The 25,830-nt window shown below is 41.1% G+C and overlaps 1 protein-coding gene across 2 annotated transcripts in view; it reads right to left on the bottom strand.

Moving 5' to 3' along the window:
* CCDC88C (coiled-coil domain containing 88C) overlaps window positions 1-25,830 on the bottom strand; it is a 106,137-nt gene that overhangs the window by 59,420 nt on the left and 20,887 nt on the right. For both annotated transcript variants that reach the window (XM_048307029.1, XM_048307030.1), the window contains exon 4: window positions 7,725-7,794. In XM_048307029.1, coding sequence (XP_048162986.1) covers window positions 7,725-7,794 — 70 coding nt within the window. The remainder of the gene's footprint in view (window positions 1-7,724; window positions 7,795-25,830) is intronic.

Raw genomic sequence — 25,830 nt, 5'->3', positions numbered from 1 at the left:
CCAAACTTACTCAGGCAGAACATCTCCGTGGAGAGACTGAAGGAGTTAGGCTGCTTGCTCTGGATCATGCCAGACATGAGATGTAACCCTTATGTGCTCTGGGCACCTTCATCTGTCAACCATAAATTCCAATCTGTGCTCCACGGCATCCCAATTATCCTTGGGGTGAGCACAGTGGCTTGAAATCACTCATTTTAGAAACACCAGGGCTACTTCCCAACTGTGACAGCATCTATACCATCCTAAAGGCATGTGAGCTACTTAAAGCCATTCAAACCACACTCTACCCCTCTGCAACACAGCTTTGCTATTTTCTCAGTGAGGTAACAGATGGGCATTGGTGTTGCTCCACGACCCTATGAGGTGAAACACCTTTGGCTATTACTGCAAAGTACCTTAGCAAGGTCAACAGGGACCGACCTTGCCTGGAACCAGCCTTTTGAGTGAGACCTTACCCCACTCCAGTCCCCCCATGAGGAAGTGTAGCTGAGGCAGACATGGCAAGCCATGGCAGGGATGGACAAACTAGAGTTTATAGAAAGGAGTAAGAAATTAAGACGAGATAATCATGAGTTATTAGTCTCTTACTGCTTTAAACAAAACATTTAGCAGTCTGCTCTCCCCCCTGGCAGCTTGCAGTGAAAATATAGCTGTCAGGATTATGTAGGAACCCAGAGTGCTGAGAATATTTCTCTGCCTGTTTTTAAGGGTTCTTACCCCCCTGAACAACACTGTTTTAACCTCCAACCTTGGAAAAAAATTACCAATGATCAGACAAGAACTAGAAAATACAGTGGTGTGAATTAGGTGATAGACTACTATGTAAGATTGTCACAGGGTGAAAATTTAGAGGTTTTGGGCTTCTCCTCGTAGTAAATAGGTAAGAGTAAAAAATACCAAAATGGAGGATTGTTGTTGTTCTCTAAACCTTCTTCTTCCTCTACTACTCCATGCTCTGCAGTAAAAGTAGTTTGGAATGACTGGATAGAGAATTCCACAGTTCCTGGTTGTGTTACTGAATAATTGGTAGAAAAGTGAAAATAATATACGTTTTTAGTAACTATTGGTTAAATTATCTTTAAAAGGCTGTGTAAATCTTGATAATTAGAGACTTCACTCCTGCTTTCTGTGCTCTATGCTGCACCTGGGTCACGCTAGTGGCTCTGTTCCTCTGATAAGACTTAATAAACAACTATCTGGCAGCATTGAAACTCAAGGAAAAGTCTTGGTTTATCTTTGAAACTCCTTGCAAGGACTTTTAGAAAATTCTCGCCCATCAGGAGGGATTTGATTTATGGCACGGTTCAGTGTCAGATTAGTCCAGGTTTTTTCAATAAATTTTTCTATGCTTGCAGACATGCTACATCATGTAATGAAAGTGAGGTTGTACTACTGACTAGAAACACTTTTAAGGCTTAAAGGTCCACTCAGCAGATACACCAGCCACACAAGTGCTTCCAAAGATCATGTGTGATTAAAGAGTTCCATTCCTTGGGCTTTCATTCAGAAGTTGTTTTCCGTGGGGAGGAGACAGTTTGTTGACATTAAGGCACTCCCAGATCACTCATACTCAAGCTACATTTGAGTAACATTTTAAAGCCTTGTAGAATTACACTATTACAGGAGATTTTTAGAAAAAATAGGGTATGAGTATGAAAAAACCTCTCTAACAATCTGAAGTGCTTTAGAGAGAGTTTTCAATTAAACCTCAAAACAAGCCAGGAAGGGATTAATTACCCCTCTCTCCTTTTTCATCTCACCCACAGGAGAGCTGAGATACCACACACTTCAGCTGAGTGCCCAAGGTGACCAAGTGAATCAGAAGCACTTCTAGGACTATTACAGAGCACCACAGTGAAGTTCTACACTGCAGCCAGTGCTTCTGCCCTGCAATGCCTCTAATCCTGCAATGCATGCTGAAGGAAAGCAAGTAACCTTCATCCCCGATTCAATCATGCCTTCTAAACAGTGAATGGTTCTCATGTTTTTCAAAAAGCTTGATTTGTGCCCATTTATAAGATGCTAAAGTTCCTTGTGCAACCGCATAAGCAGGAATGTGCCAGCTCCCCTATGCTGGCTCACTTGGATGACACAAGTCCTTCCCAGACAGCTAGGAAGTCTGCGGAGTCTACTCATGCTTATTAGCTGATCTTACCAAGACACTGTCCTCCTATGACCTAGGATGCAAACATTTAGGTCTGGGGCAGCTCCTAGCAGAGAGGTACCCACAAGCTGAACAGACAAGAGTCAAAACACCATCACTTAAACAGAAAGGTGCTAATTAAGAAATAAAGACTTTTATGCCTTTTCTTAAAATTCCAGGGCAATTGCTCTCAGGCCCTGTGTTTGTGCTGCAAGGGAGCCAGCCAGCCACCCGGAGCATTTGCAGAAAGCCCATCTGCTCCCAGGCGTGAGAGAAGGCCAGCAGGTTTCCTGGAAAATAAAGGAAGGGAAAGCCCAGACACCACTTGTGCATCCTGGGAGCCTCTCTGTGCCAGAGCCAGAAGATCCCTCTGCTCTCGTGGGGGTGGAGGGTGGGAAACAGATGGCAGGACTCAGGGAGAAGGCGGGCAGAGGGATTAGGAGACACAACAAAAAAAGGAGGATCAAGGTACAGAGAGAACACAAACAATGAAAAAAATGAGAGGGGGGGATGGAAAGATGTCAGAGGAAATGGGAACAAGCAGGTTCAAGTAAGTACAATCTTGGGCTTGTGCTGCCTGTTTCTCCGTATTTCTACTCTGATGTTACTCTGTCCAGCACAGGAGTGGGAGCACCAGCACACGGAGTGTCACAGGCAGCAGCTGGAGCGCGTGCAGAGAACGTGGGGAGGGTGAAACACACAAGTGCTGTTTTTCCCAACTCCAGCAACATCCTCAGTGAGAAAAGCTTGAATGCTAGATTTACACTATTGAGGCACTGTTTTGTTATTAACTTTATACTTTATGAACCTTTGTGCCTCTGGAGTACTGTGAAACAAAATGAGGAAGGAAACCAGACGTGAAAAATACCCAAATGAGAGTAGACAACTTTTACAATTTTAATGAAAACTAGTTTTCTATAGACACTTGTTAGCAGGGACTTTGGGGTCTCTCATTCACAAACTTAACATGTAATTTGAAAACTGTATATAAACAGCAAAGTTTTTTGAAGGGACAGAAAGGAGCCTATTTTAGGCAAGTAAAACCTCATTTCCATTCTTGATCTAAAAACAAGTTAAAATCTCTCCCCCCTCATGATTATGACTGTTTCAAAAGATTAATTGCCGTAAGTTTCTAAGTACGCTCACTAGCTGTGTAAAGCTAAAAATGTCTAGGAATGGAGAAATTAAAAAATGCACCTAAACAGAGGTTCACAACCATTACTGTGTACTGATATTCCCTGTGTGGCCACATTAATGAGTGGCCGTTTATAAGGCACGCTAAAACCAAACATAATATGAAAAAGTGATTACAGCAATGTCATAGATGATAAATAGGCTGATGATTCTCTTATTGAACACAGGGGGATTTGTGGTGCAGTAATGAATTGAAAAAGCTGTTCAGCAAGAAAAACAAATGAGAAAGACAGAAGCCAAGAGGAAATTTAATGGTAGTAGCTGTCTACCACACAGTGCAGTGAAGAGAATAAATCCTCTAATATCAGCTGCATTGTTCTGCAAGTCAAATTCCTGCGAAAATTTTTTTAATCCTTCAATTAAACTTTCAAGTTTATTTTTAGCTCCCTATATTCTAGAAAACAGTCAAGCCTTCATCTTCTAACAAATATTTCTGATTTTTTTTCCCATGGACAAATGAATTACAGTAGGCAAATTTGCCATGGCCTGGAACCAAATTAGAGGACATGAAAGCAAGTAAAGCTCATAAACCCAACAGACATGTGCCTTTTCCTATGCAAAAGCCCAAGTGCTACTGCATTTTTTGTGATGGCTGCTCTGTTTTTCCAATAATCTCACATTCAAAGCAGAGCTGCAGAAGCCCCCAACAGTCAACGGTGAGTGCCAAATGGAAGCTAAATAGCAAGAACAGCATTCGCAGCCTCAGTGCTGTTCAATCCATAATTTAATGCCTGTAACACCACTTTTTGCTGTGTTTTAGAGGGCAAAAGTAAAATTTCTGAAAAGTGTGCGTAGCAAAACATCACACGGGCTTGTTACAAGAAATAAGTCACTGAAATTGTACACAGTGAATCAGATTTAACAGCTCTCTGGTCTTGGACCTGTGGAGTCAATACAGTCATTAAGAGCATTCCCAGCTCAAACAGTACAAAGCAGTACTGGATTTGTTCCAGCAATGAAACCGTGGGATTGATTTTTTTCTCTGATCAAGAGGTACCTTTCAGTGAAATAACTTAGCTACAGGACAGGGAAGGCAAAATTGGGATTTCATCTCTGCCTCACTAAGAGAGAGAGAGAGCATCTTTGTTTTGCTTGTTTTTCCCCTCCCAAGTGCTGCTGCCTTCCTCTGACTCCTCTCTGCAAGACAGAAACAAAGACATCATCACCAGGTCATCACTCACTTACATTGGTCATCACAGCCTATTCCTTCACTCAGCTTTTTGCATTGGTTTTACTACCTTTGCCTCAGCCATCTCCTTCCTGTTCCCTCTTTCCAAGCTTCCCATTAGCCCTCAGCCAGGTTCTTCTTCCTGAAGGAAGTTCAAGTTCTCCACTTTATAACCATTTCTCCTGCACGTCTTACCAGTAAATGCCTACCCAACAGTAAGATTAAGATCAGCTCCTCAGACACTCTCCTTCTTGAATACATTCTTGAAAGCAAACACATCTTGAGTCTTCCTTTGCTCACCACCTTCTTTGGTCATGTCTAGGCTGGGACTGGTTCTCAAAAATCCTTATATAATATGGCTAAATAAGAAATTTGTACTTTTTTTTGCACACATACGCCATCAACTTTAGACATCCAGATGTTACATTTTTGCATTTTTTTATCCTTTCTTCTCATGTTCTGTCCCAATAATTCCAATGATAAAATTTATTTTCCCCATTGCTGACTTAAGATACCACAAAAACCAAAACCAAACCAACCAACCAAACCAAAAAAAAACCCCCAACAAAACCCCAAAAAAGCCAAACTAAACCACCACATTTTTAAAGATCTCAGAGAAGAAAGTTTTCTGGTTGTAATTAAAGGAGCTAGAAGACAGGAACACATGGATGACCAGCATCTTTCCTACAAGAGACACAGGTACTTTCTTCAAAGAGAGATCTAAGGTACTGACAAAAACCAGCAGGTCAAGGGTAGGAAATTATAGCTGAACCCAGGACAGCTTTCAAATGTGCAGCTTTCCCAGGAACCAAAACTGTATTTACCACATTATGAGTCTCCTGCCAGCTGTCGCTCAGGAATGGCTGTGACAAGGAACCAGCCAGCCTTTCCCCTTGACACTTAGCCACCAGCAGAGATGCTGCCTTGCTGGCCCAGATATTTCTATTCAGCAGCACTCTTGATGCTAAGCAGCCCATTGCCCATATGACTGAGAAGAACAACAGCTCTTGTGTTTTGACTTTCTTCCTTGCCCATAACACTAGCCTGTACAGCCCAATTAAGACTTGCAGACTTTATTCTGCTTGCTGAAGAAGTGGATTCCTTACTCTCAGCTCAATTTTAAGCAGAAGTGCCAAGACTATGAGCATCAGTGATCCAACATCTGCTAATATTCTTTTCGGACAAATTCTTTTCTGTACATACACACTCTACAGCTGCTAAGAGCAGCAAAATACAATCTTCTGCTAAGGTTTCTACCATTTATTTGTTCTGGAGATGCTGATTACCATGTCATTCCCCATCACTGCTGACAGGGTTCATTCAGTTTACCTTCTTTGGTAAAAACAAATACAATGTCCTTGGCACTAGCACTGGGCTCAGGCAGAGACAGAATGGGCAGGCAAAAAGAAAAAAAAAAAAAAAAAAGTAAGAAACATAGCAACAAAACTTTCCATTTCAGAAATGTGGTTCAAAGAAGTCAACTTCATTTTCAGGCTAAACAGCTTTAATTTTGTCTCACCAAAAGCATTGGACTCTGGACATGAGCTCACTGGCTTCCATCTTATTTTTGATGTGCTACTTCATGCAACAGATATCATTGTCTAAACAACATAGCCAGACAAATGTTTTTCTTTTTGTCCATTCTCTTCCTCACTTTTTCTTATTTTTTCATATGCGTATTTTTCTCTCCATCTTCACTTAATTTTCTTCCCATATTTCATTTGCAACAGTCCCTTCATATCTTTTGGCAATTCTGCAAGACCCTGGGTGTGTACATATATTCATAACTAAACTATACAGGCACACGAACACCTGAAGGACAGCACATCATTGTCCTATGGCAGACGATACCCTAGGTCACTTGCAGCAAGGGGTGAAGACACACGGCTTTCAAACAAATAGCTGCTGCTCTGGCTTTGGCAAGAACTCACTCATCACACATATATATGCATCACATGCAAATACACATGTATATTTATTCATACAGGTATATAAATACCTCAGTGTTACATTCTAGATACATAAAGTTGTAAGATTCAGAGATGCTTGAATATTTGTCATTTGCCTACAAATACATACAGTTTATTAAAAAGCATGTTTGTATTATGGCCTGTTTAGGAGACTGGCTGCCAGAGTCCCTTGGGAGCAACTCTCAGTCCAAACAGTTAAATCCCGCTGGTGGTCAGTCACAAGTAGGGCTCCCTAATGCTCAGTACTGAGGCCAGCCCCGTTTAGTATCTTTATCAATGATCTAGACAAGGGGATTGAGGGCACCCTCAGTCAGCTTGCAGACAACACCAAACTGGGTGGGAGTGTTGATCTGCTGGAGGGTAGGAAGGCTCTGCAGAGGGATCTGGACAGGCTGGATCCATGGGCTGAGGCCAGTGGAATGAGGTTCAAAGCAGTAAAGGTCCTGCCCTTGGATCAACAACAATCCCAGGTAGTGCTACAAGCTGGGGGCAGAGTGGCTGGAAACTGGCCCTGTGGAAAAGGACCTGGGGATGCCATTTGACAGCAGCTGAACATGAGCCAGCTGTGTCCAGGTGGCCAAGAAGGCCAATGGCATCCTGGCATTCTGTGTCAGCAATAGTGTGGCCAGCAGGACCACGGCAGGAATTGTCCCCCTGTACTTGGCACTGGTGAGGCCACACCTCAAATCCTGTGTTCAGGTCTGGACCCCTCATGACAGGAAGGACATTAAAGGGCTGAAGCGTGTCCAGAGAAGGGCAACAGAGCTGCGGAAGGGTCTGGAGCATAAGTCTGATGAGGAGTGGCTGAGGGAGCTGGGGGTGATTAGCCTGGACAAAAGGAAGCTCTGGGGGACTTTATTGCTCTTTACAACTACCTGAAAGGATGTTGTAGTGCGTGGGGGTTGGTCTCTTCTCCCAAATAACAAGCCATAGGTCAAGAGGAAATGGCCTCAAGTTGTACCAGGGGAGGCTTAAGAATACTCCTATGGACTCTAGGAAAAATTTCTTCACTGAAAGGGTGGTCAAAGATTGGAACAGGATGTCCGGGGAAATGGTTGAGTATAGAGTATCCCTGGAAGTATTTAAAAGACATAGATGTGGTGCTTAGGGACACAGTTTAGTGTTAAGGGCTGGACTCCTTAAGGTGTTTTCCAACCTAAATTAGAACAGAATTACAGAATCGCTTAAGAAAACAAAACAGATTTAGTATTGCAGAGGAGACAGGTGAAGAAGCTGATGAACTACTCACCAGAAAGAGGATCTTTGCCAATCATTAAAACATTTGGTAAATTCATTACAATCAGCTGCTGGAGGACCTCCTAAACAAAAGAGAACAGACAAAGTTCAGCGTGAAGGAATCCAAATCCATCCCACCACAAAGAATACAAAGCTCCATCAATTACAAAACTTCTAACATACTGGCAGGTCAAAGGTTACAAGAGGAAGCCCCACTTGAGAGAGAAATCACTATTTGAAGACAGCATCAGGTTGCACAGCTAACACGCACTAATCGCCTCTTTTAACAATGGCTAATATGGAACTCAAAGGGTCCCATGGCACTAATCAGGATAAATGTATGACCATGCCAGGAACACCAATCATTCATGCCTTTACCCCAGGCACGATCTGTATTAATCTGATGTGCAACATACAGCTGCTGTCATGTTTCAGGGCATATAAATGCAGCTGGTTCAAAGGTACCGAAGCCACTCTGTGAAGTTTGAGTAACTCAAATAATTGGTCAAATTATCCCATGGGTCTGAAAATTTAAGGATGGGCTGGGGAAGTGGGTGTGGGGAAAAGCCCTTGACCAGGCATCTGGCACTGCTCAGAGAAACTGGATATAAAGTTCTAGATTTATTTGCATTGTTTTTAATGAGGAGTAAGACAGAATTAAGTATGTCATGAACATCATTTAAGGGTTGTTTTATTTCAGGGGAGATGACAGAACAGAGGTGCATCAGGTTCAACATGTAAATGCCAGCTGTTTGAAGCTGCTCTGAAATCACAGAATGGCTTAGGAGAGAAGAAAGGCTACAAACCCTGGGGGAAGGCAAAATGCTTAAAGTTGTTCCAATAAATACATTGCAAAGGGGACTCTGCACAGTAACAGAACCAGCCATGCACCCCAGAAACAAAGAGCAGAGCAATACAGTTGTTAACTTTGACCTGCAGTTACCAGCACCCACTTGCGATGATCTGGATAAAACATTTTGCAGGCAAGTTTTTATTTCACATAAAAAGCCTGGGAGGAAAACAGCTGTATGACTGAAATGCTGTGCTGAGATTCAGGAAACAAAAGTTCACAGATACAACCCTACCAAATGTTTGGCAGGTGCCTTTTTCCTGCTTGTCTCCACTTCCCAGACTACCCCTAGGCCACTGGAAGGGCACATGCATTGATACTCGAAAAGCATTCAGACCAGGGGAAAAAGCACCACAGCCCAGCAAAGAAACACACTTCCTGAAACAATCACCCATTCACCCAAACACTTCCCCTCCAAGCTACCCATTGTTATTTCTCTGCTTTCAAAGTTATACCACAGGAGGAAAATTAAGCCTGATTGAAAGAGGAAATAATTCAGAGAGCCTGCAGCCTTTGATAAGCAGAGTGCATATTCTAAAAAAATGTTTTGTATACAACACATTTAATTTTTTTCCTCTGATCCATACCAAAAAACACTCCTTGGCAGTTCTGCTTTTGGATAAAGTAGAAGTATCGCAGTGTCACAGCTAATAGGGGTTTTGGATCTGTTAAGGAAAAAGGTTCTACAGTCCTTTATGTAATATGAAGCTAGGCTAAGGCAGACCAAACATTCCCTGACTCATTAGCCAAATGCATTTTGTATTTTGGGCATTTGAGACACATTAAACAAAGTTTGTTTGCATCTGTCACCAAAACAGGTGTGAAACCTATAGGATATAAGACCACATGGCTGGAGTGCAATATGTGCTATGACAATACAGCATGGCACTGAGGCTTTAAACAAAAAAAAAAAAAACCAAACCAAACCAAACAAAAAAACCCCCCAAAACACCAACCAACCCCAAAAAAAGACAAAAAAAAAAAAAAAAAAAAAAAAAAAAAAAAAAAAAAAAATCAGACTTCGCATATACTGAAGTATGGAGCTTTAACCAGCAATTTCCATGGCAAAAAAGAGGAGAAAGAATTCTGCTTCCAGTCACCCAGCACGTGGAACAGCACTGAGGCAGGAATGCATAAGGAATTTGCGTTGTCTTTGTGTAATCATCAGATCGCTAGCTATTTAACTGGCAGACACAAAAGACATTACAGCTAACCTTTATGCTGCTAACATTCCCATGAGCTCCTCCTGCAAAATTGTTTGAGTATATCATCCAACACAACCATGTCTGAACTCCCTCATAATTGTCTGAGCTCAATATCTTCTAGCAAGAATCTGACAGTCACTGAATAGAAGCTGAAATGGCCCCAAGCCTGGAAGAGTGATTTGTTAATTCAGATTGAAAGATTCCAATTGTTGTAAGAGGTGATACTCTGACCCGTTTATTTTCAAAGTAAAATGTTTAAACAGATAATTATCTGTATTATTCTAAAAGCCTTCACCTTCAGATTAGTGCCTGTGATAACACCTGACTTATGCAGTGCAGCTCACCAGCAGATCTCAACACTTTATAAAGGAAGGCCAGTGCCACTGCTCTCCTTTTTCAAGCTCAGGAAAGCAAGTCAGAGAAACAGTTATTTCAGTTTAATAAACTATCCTCTGTGAACCAATGTGCCAATGAACCATCCACTCATACAACTGCAAGCATGAGATAAAACATGTTAAGGGAAAGCTCCTACACTGATCAGTTTAACTCAGATTTTGTCCAGACTGAAACCTCAGAAAGTTAGTGAAGCTCAGCTGACACTCAGTGACTGACTCAGTATCTGGGATAATGTGACCAGATCTCAGATCCATTGCTCAAAACACAAAATCCCACATCTGGAAATAGAACTAGCATCCCCCTCACCTAAAAGCAAATCAGGAATTCTTCAACGTCTATCATTTATTAGTATTTTCTTGTTTTCAGTAACACAGATTGAGAAGTAAAATGCTGTGCCTCAGCCTGGACTCCCAGCTCCCCTCACATCTTACCACTCCTCCATGAAGACCGTGTGAAGTCAAACTTATGCTTCAGGCAGAAAACTCTGCTGTTCCAGCCTGTAAACTGGCACAGGGACCAAAGGGCCCCATGGACTCAACCATCTCCCAGGGTACAGCTACTCTGGGCATTGAGTGAACCTGGACACGCCACTGATGCCCAGAGAGAGAAAGAAATGGTAGATAAAACGCAGCATTTCCCCACAGGGGCAGCAATTATGTTACTGCATTATATATAAAGGATGCTATTATGCTTGAAATCAAACACAGCTGCGAGACTCCATAACAGAGGCAGAGATGGTGTGTGTGTCTTTCTACTTCAGGCAACCAGCAGGGCTAGGGGCAACACATCGAGGCAGGAACTGGAGAGGGAAACAGGGTTTTCAAACATTTTAAATAGCCCACAGCAACCCAGAGTACCCTGGAGAGCAACTGTACAAGCAAAAAGTCTAATTCCTCCTGTGAGAAGCCTTTTAATTATTTTTACAGCACAACTAAAGCTTGGTTAAAACAGTAAAGGTTACAACAACAATACATGGTAACAATTTCCCAGATTATTAGAACCATTAGGATCTAAGTTGCCAGATTTACAGCTAGACAATTAACCAACTCAGAAGCCAGTTACTGCAAGTCAGCAATCACCTCCCTCAGAATATGGTTTGACTTTTTTATTTTTTGTTGCTAGTGAGATTTCCATGAAAAAAAAAGTTGGTATCAAGTGTTACTTAAAGAATCAAAGCAAATCCCTGTCAGCCCTCAGTGCAGTGCTCATAGGTTTCTGAAATGTTTCCTTGCCCAAAGATTGGGATATTTTAAACTTGAAAAAGATTTGTCCAAAGTCTTTTGACAGCAGCGATGGTTGGCAAGAATGGATGCTTCTAGATAGTACATCAACACCATGATCACAAAATATAAGGATCAGCAGCCAAGTGTTACACTCCTTGAGCCAGACACCCAAATTCAGTAGATAAAGCCCACAAAGGTTTGAGCAAGCAGTTACATGACCCTGTAACGACAGGGAGGGCTTTTCAAGTGAAGGTCACACTGAGTGTTTGCCCACACAGACATGGAGCCTGAAGCCAGCTGGGACAGTCCTGACACCCAGCAATGAGAAGGATACTGCCTAAGCCAGAGGTAAGTTTACTGAAAGCACCTAGGCTCTCCAGGGCTGGTACACCAAGAAACATCAGTGAATTACCTAGAAATCGTAAGGTTAAACATAAATATAAATGCTGTGCTCTTATCAGCAGCCTTCTGGTGTCTAAGCCCCTGCTGTGAACTTGCTTGACATCTGCAAACTCTTTGCAATCACTTTTTTAAAAAGAAGCTTAAGACAAAATAAAGCCAAAGTTCCCCCACATTGATTCTAACAGTCAAGGGCCTTAGGAAAAATCAAGACACATACAAGATTAAAGATAAAATTCTAAGTGCCAAATTAAGCATTTAGGCTTACTAAACACAAGAACACACACATTCATTCCCTCCATCTGAAAGTTTCTAATCATTCCTGGAGTGCTGAGGGATATTTTATGTCCTCTTTTTATCCCTCCAAGATCACACAACACCGGATGTTTACTCTTTGCCTTAGATCTTCAGAAGAGATGCAGTGGAAGCTCTCCCTCTCAAGTCACCGTGGTCACATATTAACACTGTATTTACCTGTAATAGGGTAAGTGGGCCTCTTGTAATTTTGTAGGAACCAAGACTCCTTGGTCCATACTGTATTTCAGTACATATTTTCTTCTCAAAAATACATGTGCAACAGCATGGTCTTAAGGTACCATTCTTAGATGCACTTTTTTAGTGCCAATTCAAGTGTACCAACAGTCCTTGCAAGGAACAAATTGCTAGAAAAGGAGTAGGCAAAACTGTCCTTTCCATGGCTGAGAGACCAGACAAAAATACAAGCTTTACACAAAAACTTTCCCCTGCATTACCATACAGCACAGCATTAATATAGAGTAACTACTAGCTTCTCATGCAAAATTAAATTAACCTCTGCCTGAATCCTAAACAAGAAGCTAGTACTAAATAAATTATGTAAGGAGAGAGGCAGTCTACCAGTCATTGTAATTCAATGCTCAAGCCAAGCAATTCCATTTAAGTACATTGCTTGGCTATGAAATGCTAATTGCCCAGCTGACTGGAAGCCAAATGGTGCTTTCCTACTTAAAATGCCCATGAGGAAAAATCATCATCAGCTTTATTTATACCAGCAAAAGCAAACAGTATCGAGCCAGGGAATTCGGCTTACATTTTAGCTGCAACTCAGGCCAACAGAGCAGGAAAGCTCAGCAGAGTCCTATCTGTGCAGCACAGCCAACATCTTACTCTGATAACCTCCGTGCGGACCTGATCTCACAAACATCCCTGGAGTGGGAAACATTTGGTGAAACACTGAATCCTTAGAGAACGTCTCAGCCGGAGTCTGGCCATCTGCACCAGCCCAAAGCCTCCTTAGCAGCAGTACAGGGTGGCAGCTTTGCCCCTACACATTTTAAGGCCCCTTTGGATGCTACCACAAAGGCAGGCTGGGAGCTGCATTTCCAAGGCAAGGTGCACTCCCAAGTCCAAGGGACAATCAAACACAATTCTCTTCTGGAATCAGAATTTGAAGGAAAAGCAAACATGCTAATGAACAACCTTTAAAGTAAAACACATTTTAAACAGCAAATTGAGAAACAAGGGGTTTTTTTTAAAGTATGTTTTTTTTCAAAGTTTCCAGTTTTATATTAAAATAATAATGAAAAGCTATTTTGTGGCCTATAAAGAGGTTATATTTTAGATGAAAAATATATTTGTCTTCCAATAGATACAAACTTCATAAAGGTTGGGGGTGGTGCTGTAATTATCTGAGGAGTTATTAATGGTGTCAGAGAAATCATAGCAAGATTCTGTGAACTGTATGGCAGGGTCTCACAAAAGATTAGACAAGATGAAACAAGTTGTTGCACAAAAATGACAAGGAAGAGAAACACAAATGTTTTATTGACATGTTTTCCATGTACATCTTACCATGCAAGCATGCCTGATGACACCATGTAGTGACTCAGTGCTCACTGTTTCCCTGCCAACACATTATATACATGACAAAATTTGATTAAGAACTTTGCTCATCTCTGCAACAATTGCAGTCGTTATGTGACGGACTAGAGGATTAGCTGTCTTTAAAGGGATTTTTTTTTTTTTCCTACTGAAAACCAGCAAATTACAAAGCACATTTCTAAAGACCCTTCAAGTGGAAACCCAAAAGCCACTAAAATAACTGTTGCCTCATCTGCTGAAAATAATCAGTTCTGACAATCGTAGACTGGAATCTCAGTGGGAGGGGATGTGAAGGAATCATACCTAGTCTTAACTGTGCTCAGCCTGTGCAGGGTACAGATAACCCACTAAATGACAAAAATATACTCAGCGTAGAAATACACCATGTAAGATCAGATTTTATTTTAAAAACTTACACATATGAGATTTGGATGGCATATTATAGTCTATCATATAAAACCCCTCAAAAAACCTAGAAGGACCCAGGCATAACCATCCACCCAATTCATTGTTATGGCTCAGGTTTTGTTATTTGTATTAGAGTAGTGCAGAGGTCCCATCCAGGAGCAAAACCTCATGCACTGGAGCTGTACAAACAGTAAGACACCCCTGGAACAAAGAGTTTGTTATAAATACCCAAGGTATTGGTAGGCTGATAAAAAAATTAGTAACAAGCAACAGAGGAAGGAAATTAAAATAAGATTCTGTGGTTATAATATGATCCATTGTGTGCACACTTGCTGCTTTATGAACTAGTTAAGTCCTTCAGGCTGGAGAGAACTAAATCACTCCAGATATCAGAGGGCATGGGAAGCAAAATAAGTCCTGATAAACACATTTTGCTTTAGGATGAAATTGTTCACAACACGCATTGTTCGCATCACAAAAAAGAATCATTTAAGTGTATTTAAATAAAGGTACTTTTATATACATAATGGAATAAATAATGGAGAAGCTGACACACATCAGTTGTGTAGGACTTTTATTTTTTAATCAAACTAAGTACAAAAGTGTATATTTACATCTGAACAATGAAATGTATAGCAGCAGATTTTTTTATCCTTGTTTCAGTAACTCCAGGATTAATCACTTATGCTAATAAAACATACAACTATGGTTGTGCCTAGTAGCAATATTGATTTGACCCAGGGAAGAGAAAATCCAATTGTGGAACGCTGTGTTTTCCTGCTTGTATTGCCAGCAGCACCTTTGACTAATTTACCTACTTTTGCTACAAATAAAAAGCCTATCGATTTAACCTCAACTTCTCTTTTCAAATCATGTGCAAGTGACTACACACGTTTGTAACAGTGTCCTGACAAATCACTCTTGACTTCTATTTTATTTCATCTTTGATTTGTCCTGCAGTGGTTTATGCAGTAACAGGGAATATGAAATGTGCTGTGTTAAAGGCTTGTCACTTGACATTACAAATCTAACCAGCTAAAATGCAATTCATCTGTTGAACACACCTTCAGCTAATCTACGGTGGTCTCTAAGGGCTGTAATAATTCACCTTAACACACAGTAAAAAAACACCACAGGCCATCAGAACAGACTTAAAGCACCACTGAATTCTCTGAAACTCAGCACCAAGCACCCTCACTTGTTTTAAAAGGAAGTCAGTTTTCTCCATACACTGGGCATATTTTACTGGGATAATCAAAAATTTCATGTCAAACTCTAAAACTGAGCAACTATATTTAAGCTTAACACTGAAGCCTGATACCAAAACACATTAGCCATGCAGAGCTCCGAGGTACAAACTCTACTCCACTGCCCTTGATCACTGGAGTAAAAAAAATTATAATATTAAAATACAACTTGTTATCAAGAAACAAACACCAACACAATAAAAGCTTCTCTAAGGAAGATTATGTGCAAGATCTGTTTTCTGTCATTTCTCCTATTACAAGCATTTCTAAATCTTGGGGGGTTTATGTGTTTGTATGAAACATACAGAGTAAACACCTAACTGGGCACATGATACCAGTTCAGATAAAATACACTGAATTTCTTAACACAGTTTCTATAGTGCCATGAAGAAGACCAAAATTCATTAACCCAAGGCAAGTACATGGCAAGTTGTGAGGCTTACTTAGACGTTCAGAACTAAACATCTGCTTTGCAGCTTCAACACTGTATACAGAGGTCCAGGCTCTGAAAAAGTGCCAAGACTCTAAAGAAGCAGGCAGCCACTGGAGCGACAATTGTGACACAATTCCTGAAAAAGCAGCAGCCAAAAGTAGAGGAAAAAAGGAGTTAAAGATGCAGGAATATGAGTTACACATTATAGCGATACTACTTTCCCAAAGATGAATAATGAGCAGGAGCTAGGTAGCACAAATGTATACTTTTTGCATTTTTGACAGTATCAAATAATTTATTAGTACAAATGTTGCTTGAAAAAGAATGTGTTTTCTTGGGGAAAACTCTAAAACAAACTGCTAATCCTATGAGGGCACAGGGGCATGTGTGACAGGAATAATTTTGAGGTTTCTCTAGTACAAATATTGAAAAGCCAAGGCAACACTGAAGTTTAAATAAGAAAACAAATCTGTCAAACCAGAAAAAAATGAGTAAAGCAGGGAGGGGACAAAAATGGGATAATTTCATGATTTCTAGTATTATGAAAAATATTTTAGTAGCAAACAGGAGGCCTAACAGATGCAAAGGACTTTAATGTGAATGTATGAGTCAAATTTCATCAGTGACTCAGGGTAATAGAAGTACATCCAAGTTGACTGTTACCAACATGATACTCTTAACGTCCTGTTGGAAGCAGGAACGCACAAAAAAACTTCCCATCTACCTCTCAGTCCCCAAAAGAAACAAGCTGCTTTACCCTGCCACTCTTACTAATGCTGAGTAAGATCCTACTGTCTCAGCCATCTTGACTGCCATGGGGGCATGTCAAAAGTCAGCAAAAGGTGCCATGCTTTGCCTTCCAAACATCCAAACACCCTCAGAGCTGCTCAAATATAAGGCAGTTAAAGGCTCAGAAACAAGCACAAATGTGTTCAGTCTTTCCAGAATAATACTCCCTGAACAAACAAGATTTAATTCACGTTACACTGGTAAACTATTTTGAGAAACCCAAACGGGTAGCACTGGAGAAACACAGAAAATGACACCTAGAAACTGAGAAACTGTAAAGACATGGACAGTACTCAAGCAGTGATGACCAACAGGAATTTTATGGGATAAACATTTATGTTATTGGTTAGCGTTGCTCGCTTTGAAACGCATGAAAATCTTTGTCTCTAACTCAGGAAAAGCAGTATTTCCAGGACAATTTTTTTCTCCCAGTGAAGAAAGGGGTTGTGACAGTGCTTGATGAATACCTGTTAGAGAACTGAGCAACTGATCTGTCAGTACTTGTCGTACTTCCTTCCCCTAGAATGTTTATAAATGTGAAGGGGGAAAAAAAAAAAAAAAACAATTAAGTTTAAATTAAACCCTCCAATTTCCAAAAGCTAATTTTAAAGGTTTTTAACCATGAGTTTCCAACAAGCTTAAAACCTGTGCTTGGGCAGCTTGCAGGCAACCTAGTATTGGACAGCAAGTTAATGTTTCAGGAAGCGTGTACATAGTCACTATGCCATCAGCTTACTTTCTAACTGCAACAGAGAATGCAGCCTGGGCAAGAGAGGTCCTTGAGGCATTTGCAGATAACCATGCAAAAAGCCATGCTGGATTTACAGAAGAGGGAAGCTTTTAGCTGGTCTGAAGGGAAAAGGAGAAGGTACAGGGAACAAGCTGTGCCACCCTACAAGGATGCCTGACCCAACAATATGATGCTATGGGACAAATGAGGTGAATGAGGAAGTAGAGGGAACAGAAGGTTTCACTGGTGAGGTCTGTAGTTTAAAACAAAACCAAAGGAGTCTGTATTTGCTAATCACTTGATTATGTTAGGTGCTTTCTGCTACAACCACCTGACGCTCTCTTGTAGGCAAACTCCCATTACCAACCAGCTAACAGGGGCACTAAAAACCTCAAATACCAGTAAAGCAGAGAGTCCTTGCAGTTCAGGCATGCCCCTCTCAAATACTCCTAAAAAAAAGCTCTTAACGGGTATCATTGCAGGTTAATGTTATGAGCTTTCCAACTATTCTGAAGCAGAATTTATATCCAACATCATCACTTCAATGCATCACCGCATTATCACTATCATCTAATTTACCCAATATTAACAAGTTCAACAAACACCCACACATCCCTAGCCATGTGCTTTGCCACTGTAGCAACAGTCTAAAATTTTTTCTTAAGGTGAGTAAAGGGAGAAGCTTCAAGTCAGATCAGATGGTTTTCCAATGCACAAATGTACAGTGGTGTCTCTCTTTATAGCTAGCAGATTGCCCCAGGCAGGGAACACACAGGGAATTTTCAAGACCTTCAACACCTCCTGCACTGTACAGGTGGAGAAGCTGCAGTAAATTTCACAGTGACTTTCTCAAGGTAACCCAAGCACCCTTGGGAAAGAAAGCACTCCCAGCATTTACTGCGACAGTCATCAGTTTTACCATTAACACTGAGCTGCAGTTACAATAGAAGAAAAAGAGGAGAAGAAAGATGACCACAGAATCTAGCAGTGAATAAAATGAGAGGACAGGAAAAGGAAGCCATGTCCTCAAAATAGCCTCTCGGATCTCATCGTTCCCTTTCTGGATTTTCTATGCTCATTTTTGATTTTCACAGGCAAACAACCTTTCCATCTGGAGAGTTACTGAGTCCCCCGCGGAGGAGGGGCACAGGTACCCACGGAGAGGAGACACAGCTATTTGCAGTTGACACTCAGCTACTCACGGAGTTTACTCCCAGTAATTCGCACCTCGGCAAAGCCGGGTCAGGCGAAACCCAACAAGGCAATTACCAGGTCAAGCTGCCAAGAACAGCCTCCCTGATTTGCCAAACTTGTTGCCACCGGGGAGCCTCCTCCTCGGTCCCACCCCACGGAGACCTCTCACTGGCATCTGATCCCTTTGTAAGCTGCCAGCCTGGAGCTACCGAACAAAGAGGATGATGCTTCAGGATGCTTAGTGCTCAGCACCCACCCAAAGCAAGCGGGTCCAGGAGGGGACCTGGGGCAGCCCCCGGACATTCTACACCCCAGGACAACTGGAGGACTTGCCCTCTCCTGTGCCATTCCCATCTCACGGAAGTTCACTTGTTGCCCCTGCCTGCTGGGTGTCCCATAGTAACAAATACTGTCCTCTAACAAGATATAGGTACACGCACTATATATCTCTATACATCTACACATACCGAGTTTTGTGTGTATGTGTTTCTGCTATTTCTCCCCCCTATTACTCTGGGATCATTATAACTGCTCAAACCTGTAACAAGCAAAATCCTTCGGGAAACTCCATCTGATTTTCTGTAAGGAAAACTATCCCCCACATTCTCACATTTGGAGTCCCCATGGCTCAGTAGCAAGAGCATCAGGAGTCTTACCCCACACCACACAGCAACAAGGTGGCTTCTTAAACACACAACACTGGAAAGTGCTGAAGTGATGAAAGAAAAACTGTGATACATCATATACTTGATAAAATTTAAGGTTAGTCTTTCAGGGTCAGTTCAGTTATCCAACTTATTTTGAGTCTGAGAATATACACCAAAAAATAGTTGCTATAACACTTTTTTTAAAAAAATGAATGCACAAGCATTTTGAACGAATATGAAAAATCCTAACACAAGGTGCTGTGGTACATCAAGATTTTACATCTGCAATCATCAAATTCTTCTTTATGATGAATTCACCCTCTAGACACTTACAAACCCCAGACACCATTCTATTTCACAGATATGCAAGAGAAAGCCCTTAAAAATTAATGCTGAAAAGCCATGGAGCCACATTGAGTCCACAATTCAAATTGCAGTTAATATCACAGGATAACAAAGATCTCCTTACTGCACAGCAGGGGAAATATTTCACAGAAAGAGAGTTATGACCAAAAATAGATAAAAGGAAAAAGTCCCTTCCAACAGCTGCCACAATTTCACCTATACACAGGACAGGAAATAGCCAATATCCCTGTGTGGTAGCTGCTAGGCAAAATTTACTTATCAATGGCAATCCAGGCTATGCATTCACACACATATGCATACTTGCACATGCAAACACTTTCTCAAGAAGAATTTTCAGTCTTGCCAGCTCTTAACAGAGCTCCTTTAAGTATCTGAAAGGACTGATTAGCCCTGCTTAATACAATCTGTGTAATCTACTGGGGATCTTGCAGATAACTCATAACTGTTAACATTAATTAACTCAGCAGAGCTTTACCCTTCTTGCTCTCCCACCAGCCTCATACCACAGAGCTCAGTTTAAGTGTTCTTTCATGACAACCCTAGCAGACGGCTTCCCCAGAGGTAAGCAGCAATGGTGAGCTTCTGATGCAGAAAACTCAGTTAAGTAATTACTATGTTTTAAGAGAAGACTTTTCTCCACACTTTATACTTCTCTTCATCAGTACTGAGCAGTAGTCACAGCACACTCAATGCCTACAATACCCTGGATACTCATGATAAGAGAAAAAATGTGAAGGATACTGTTGCATCCTAGAAAATCCTTTCTTTATGCTATCTGTGAGAGAGACAGACAGAAGCTGCGTCACTATGTCATTATTAACATTTAGGATAGATTAGCTTCTAACAGTACTATGCCAGTTTTAAGGCTTCTGACCACTACATTTTTTTTATGTCAACAAAATACCATTTCCTTCTAAGATGTGATGTTTCGTGCTTTCCTGAAAGCGGATGTCATCTATCATATGCTCAGACAAAAGCCTCATTTATAGCTGAAGGAAAAAGCAACTTTCAAGACCTTGTATTTACCGAGGAAAACCTTAAAAAGTGGTCACAAAAGATTCAAAGTCAGCAAGAGCCCCCAAACACAAGGTGCTGCCTTGGCTATAGGTAGAAAAAGCAGAACTATGCATAGTGCCAACCCCCTTTTTTATTATTGGGGTCATTTTTTCAACCATACTACTTAATTTTCAGTGTCCTTGAAGGGCACACAAAGGTAGAAGACATGTATGGTTCTCAGCAATTTCCAAGCTGCCTCACTTGTAGCTAGTATCTCTTACCTCCATCAGCAGAGCTCAGGTTTATTATTTAAGCAACATAATGGAGGGAAACCCAATATGAAGTATCAAGTGACTTTGAGCTCCATATCAACCAGATCACAAAACAACAGCCAAGCAACCATGATGAGCTGGAAGCGGCAGAGGGGAGGATAAATCCCTAGAAAAATTGCTCCAGGCAACAGAAATTCAAGCCTCAGGCTGCAGAGAACAGCAACACGTCCCATCCAGCACATCTGGGCTGTGTTGCTCTGTAGAAATAAAGACTACTAGTATTTCAGAAGACACAGGTTATATACAAAAGTGTATACTGTTGTTGCATCTACTGAGCACCGGATCTAAGCCTAGCAGCACTCAAAGCATGCTGAACGTCCTTGGTGGTCTAGAAGAAGTCTGATTCCTAGAAGCAGCCCCCATGAAATTTTAAGGGACACTACAATCAGAGCAATGTAGCACAAGCAAAATTTTATCTGCAGAGACAGTGTTTACACCCTTCACCTCAGTAAAGCACAAAATCTTGGCAAGGGGCTCCGCTGTAAAACATGAAAAGGAGCCATGCAAGCTCCACTGCAAACTCGGGAATGACAATGATGTTGTTAAATGCTGGAGTAAGGACTATCTTACTCCGGTTTAGTAGCAGCCTTTCACGTAACTTATTAAAATGGCTCTGCATCATTGTTTAAACATACTTTGGCGCAGGCATTGAATTACTCTGACAAACCTGTTTGTCTCAAAGTATCATGAATTAGTTCAGTGATGAATGGCCAATCAGAAACTGGATCTCTATGGGAACTGGCGCAGTCGCTCACCAGAAGAATGTTACGGTAAAACAAATTGTGCTCTTCAAACCTATAGTAATAGCCTGCATTTTGAAGCTGGGCACCCAAATTAATGATTTTTCTTCACAGTGTTCAGAAAATATGCAGCTCCCACAAATTATAAAGGAAGAAATGGATGCTTACTACCTGGAGGAAATAATCAGAGAAAATCCAGTTGTAACACAGTACCTTAACCCAAGTCTAGGTACTCTGGCACCTCAATAGCTGTACCCAAATCCACTGTTCCTCTAAATCTCAGCATAAGGCAAAGTTTCTATTTCTACAACATTAAGATACACAGTAAATATAGGGTGCAAACATAAGGCATTTTAGTTTGAACCTCCAAATGAAGCAGTTTCTTTTGATAGTGAAAATATGCAGAAGATCTGCTAAATCAAACATTAACACACAGTAGTAAAGACCAGAATCTCCCCCAGACTAAATCTGTAGCCACTGATGTTACTTTCTAACCAGCAATACAAAAACAGGCACAACTGAAACTGAAAATAAAAAGAGTATTTGCTGCATTTCAGACTAGTAGATACATGATTCCTTGTGAATTTTGACTAGAAGTCATTCTCACGAGGTAGAGGCAACAGCCCCTTTGAAATTGGCTCAGCACAATGCACACAGGAACTAAGCAAACTTCTTCAAACAGCTCTGCCAACACCATTCAGCTCCAAGCTGCAAAACTCCTGCTGTTTCAAACTCAGGGCCTCCTGTGAGCAAACTGCTGATTACACCAGGTTGTATGGCAGGTTTTTGATACATGCACAGGCCAGAAGAATAAGAATGAAACCTGCCCACTAGTCATGTTAAATACAAGATTTCACACCAGACTGAAGGAAAAGGATACTTTGCCATCTATTCATTCCCTTGCCCCCCATTAAAGGGAAAATGCACTGTAGTACACTGTACACACACTCTGAACAGAGTGCACAACTCATGCAAGCATTACCAGACACACTGCTATCACAAAAGATAAGTGGGAGACAGCACCATGCCAACATCTTATCTCCAAACGGGGGAGATATACTCAGTCAATAAAGCCAGAGTGCTGAAATGCAGGGCTGCAGCACATTTAATGGGGTTCTTTATCCCCAGTTAGGCTTGTACATTACAGAAGATTTGGAGTAGACAAGGAAAATTAATTCTAACAACTCCACAGGCATCTTTCATACTCATTTTTATGAGACTAATCCAGAGGAATCAAACTCTTACAAGCTTCTGTGAAATTTTGCCAGGGGAGACCCCTGGGTATCACTCCAGGCAAGGAAAGAGCAAAGGAAAGAGATAGATAGGTAGAGGACACAGGACATGCAGAGAGCTCTCCCCTGTTCCCATAATACTTGCTTTTTATTTATGAATTTGAGCAAAGAGGCCTTTTCTGCCTAATCAAGTGCAACTCCCTTGTTGCCTTGTAGCACCACAGCTGTGAATCTCCTAATTGCATCTTTGGTATGCAGAAGGTAAGAAATGTTCATGAAAAGAAGGCACAAAAAGCTTTGCTGGTCGGTCATAAACATGGACACAAGGGTTTTTCCTCAGGGAATGGCCAGCACAGAAATCAGATGTTCAGAATATATTTCTGGCCATATGGTTCAAAGTGATGAATAATGTGCTTTGGAAAAGAAGGATGATAAAAATAATACAGCACTGTAGTAAAGCACCAAATTAAACAAATAACAGGTGGTCACTAAAAACGCATTTTTAATGAGCGCCTCTTTATGAATGCACACAATGCAAAGTGGTTTCCACTACTTTGTAACACACCACTCCTCCTTATGGATTAAAAATACCTCAGTTATATAGAGCGAGATGTGTAAGTTCTTGCTCTTTGGACCTCTCATAGAATTTATTTTTGTAGGATTTGGCAGCCAAGTAACATGAACTTTAAATTCTGAACTCTTAGTACTCACAGATTCTTTAATTAACACTAACTTTTTTCACTAGGCAACTTTTTTATTAAATGTTGATGTGTGTTTTAATAAACTTTGATGTGTATCCAGTATATCTGCCTCATCAAGTGTTCTGCTCTTCACATATATATAATTGAGGAAGACAGCAGTCCAGTGGTTAACACAGAAGACAATGTTTGAATTCCTGAGTCCAGACAGACATGAAACACAGATCCACAGCAGTTCTTCAAAGTGAATTATTGCGTTCCCAAGCTCTTCCCAAACCAATCTGCATAAAATCCAGTGGTCAAGAATGAGACACTACTCCATACCAGGAGGTACTGCTACACCACAGGGTATTAAAACATCATAAGAACCAGGGTTACTTATCCAACTGAGAGAAAGCTAGAGAAATTATTAGAGGCCAGTTACCCAAGAAAGCAAGACTAGTTTAAATGGCCTATTTCTGCAATGGAGGAAGTCTCAGAAAGAATCCCAGGCAGTTAATACACTCAGGAAATGAGAGTTTGTGGTATTAGAGCTACAGTGTAATGAAGTACATTCAGCTAAACCTGTATCCTGCTTTGTCTCAGCAGAAGAGCAATATTATCCTAAGGACTGAGGCAGCAGTTTAAGCAGCTACTCAAGCCTGAATCTTCTTGCATGAAGGAAGGTCAGTGTTACAGAACATGAAAATAAATGTGTTCCTCCTCTCAAGTGCAGCTTTCTTGTTAATCTCAAAGATGACATATTCTTCATGTATCAGTCACCACTTTAGAGCCCTGATTCATACAGAGAGACTTAGGAACACATGGCAGGTTACTATTTCAGCAGGTTGCTTATTTCTGCAATGCGTAATACTCCTTGTAATTCTTAATTGCTTTACTCCTCAAGGGCATACAGCATATGTCTTGGGAACTGGAACAGACTTGCTCTGAATAGCAAAGAAAAATTAATGACTTGTCATTAAAAAGGTGAGAGGTAGTAGTAGTTAAGCTCTACTCTCTTCTAGCTGGTTCCTTGGAAGGACAATAATTTTTTAAAAATATTATTTTTCCCTTTTAATAGTTGTTTTGATGATACACTAAAAAAATAAACAAAAAAGGCTTGTCCCCACTCTGCAAACAGAAATTACTTTAGGCTGCTGTGTATTTAATATTGCATTACATTACTCAGTATGGTTGTTCTGTTAAGCACAAACTTCAATGACTTCCCAAGTGCCAGCAAACCAGTTCACTCCATTCATAATTTCTGTGATACAGCAGCAGTGTGTGCCAAACATGTGGAACTCAAAAGGGCCTGTATCACACAGAGGGAATGATGATTAAACAAACTGGGAGTGCTTAAACTGACTAACAGTGCAAAAACCTCTCTCTCCCCCAGTAAGTGCAGTGAGCTGATCTCAGTTAAGCCAAATTCATCCTTTTTATGAACACACAGCTTCCCTAACACCTTAAGATTTGCATCACAGCTTACAAAAATGTAACAATCCTTTAAAATCCTTTCCTAATTTAAGACTAGCAAAAGGAGACCAGAATACCCTTCTAGGAGACTTCTTGGAACACCAAGCAAAAAGCACTGCACTTCCATCATGACACTTGAATGCTTCTTCACGTACATAGGGGAGTAATTAAAAGACATGCCTTATGCCAGCCAGCTAGATACCAACAGGACAGATTACTCTGAGATAAATAAACCCAGAGGCTCATGAGTGTATGTGGGGAGGAGCTGCCTTGTTGAAGCAGCTGCCCATGGCTGCAGTTCTCAGCCATTGTACTTGGGGGGAGAAAAGTCTATCCAATGGGAGCTTCCTTTTGTATTTCAAGATTGCAAAGCTCCAGTCTCTCCAGGCAGATGGGTGTCTGCACTCCAAGGGCACACACAAACTGAGCTCCCTGTACCTCACCAGGGGTCTCTGCTTCCAGGCACAGTCTCTGCTGCCTGAGCTCTTGTGCACTACCCACATGAGCCCACCTGGAAAGGCTTTGTGCCCACCAGAGTCACAACACACCCAACAGACAGAAAACCAGTCCTTAGAACCTGGCACTCATCTGACAGAAGGCTTGTGCTGCAAGGGTTGGGCATTTGAGAAGCTGCACATTTCAGTTTGTATAGATTCATGCTTTAAGGAAGTCAAAGTTGCCATCAACACTAGCAGATCTACCTGGCAATAAACCAAAGATTTCAGAGTTGTTGGTGCCATAGCTGCCACAAGTCCAGCAAATGGGATCATATTTCAGACTTTCTCCTTCTCCCAGGTAAATCTACCAACATCTGGAGTGCAGGTATTCTGGGGTCAGGGCTTTCATACTCTTTTTCTCTGACAGCTGTTCAATTTATTTTATTTCATGTTCTTAACCTATCTCATGTAAGTCACACAGA

The sequence above is a fragment of the Corvus hawaiiensis genome, chromosome 6 (assembly GCF_020740725.1).
Source record: "Corvus hawaiiensis isolate bCorHaw1 chromosome 6, bCorHaw1.pri.cur, whole genome shotgun sequence".
NCBI lineage: Eukaryota > Metazoa > Chordata > Aves > Passeriformes > Corvidae > Corvus > Corvus hawaiiensis.
This window is presented reverse-complemented; position numbering and strand designations above follow the sequence as displayed.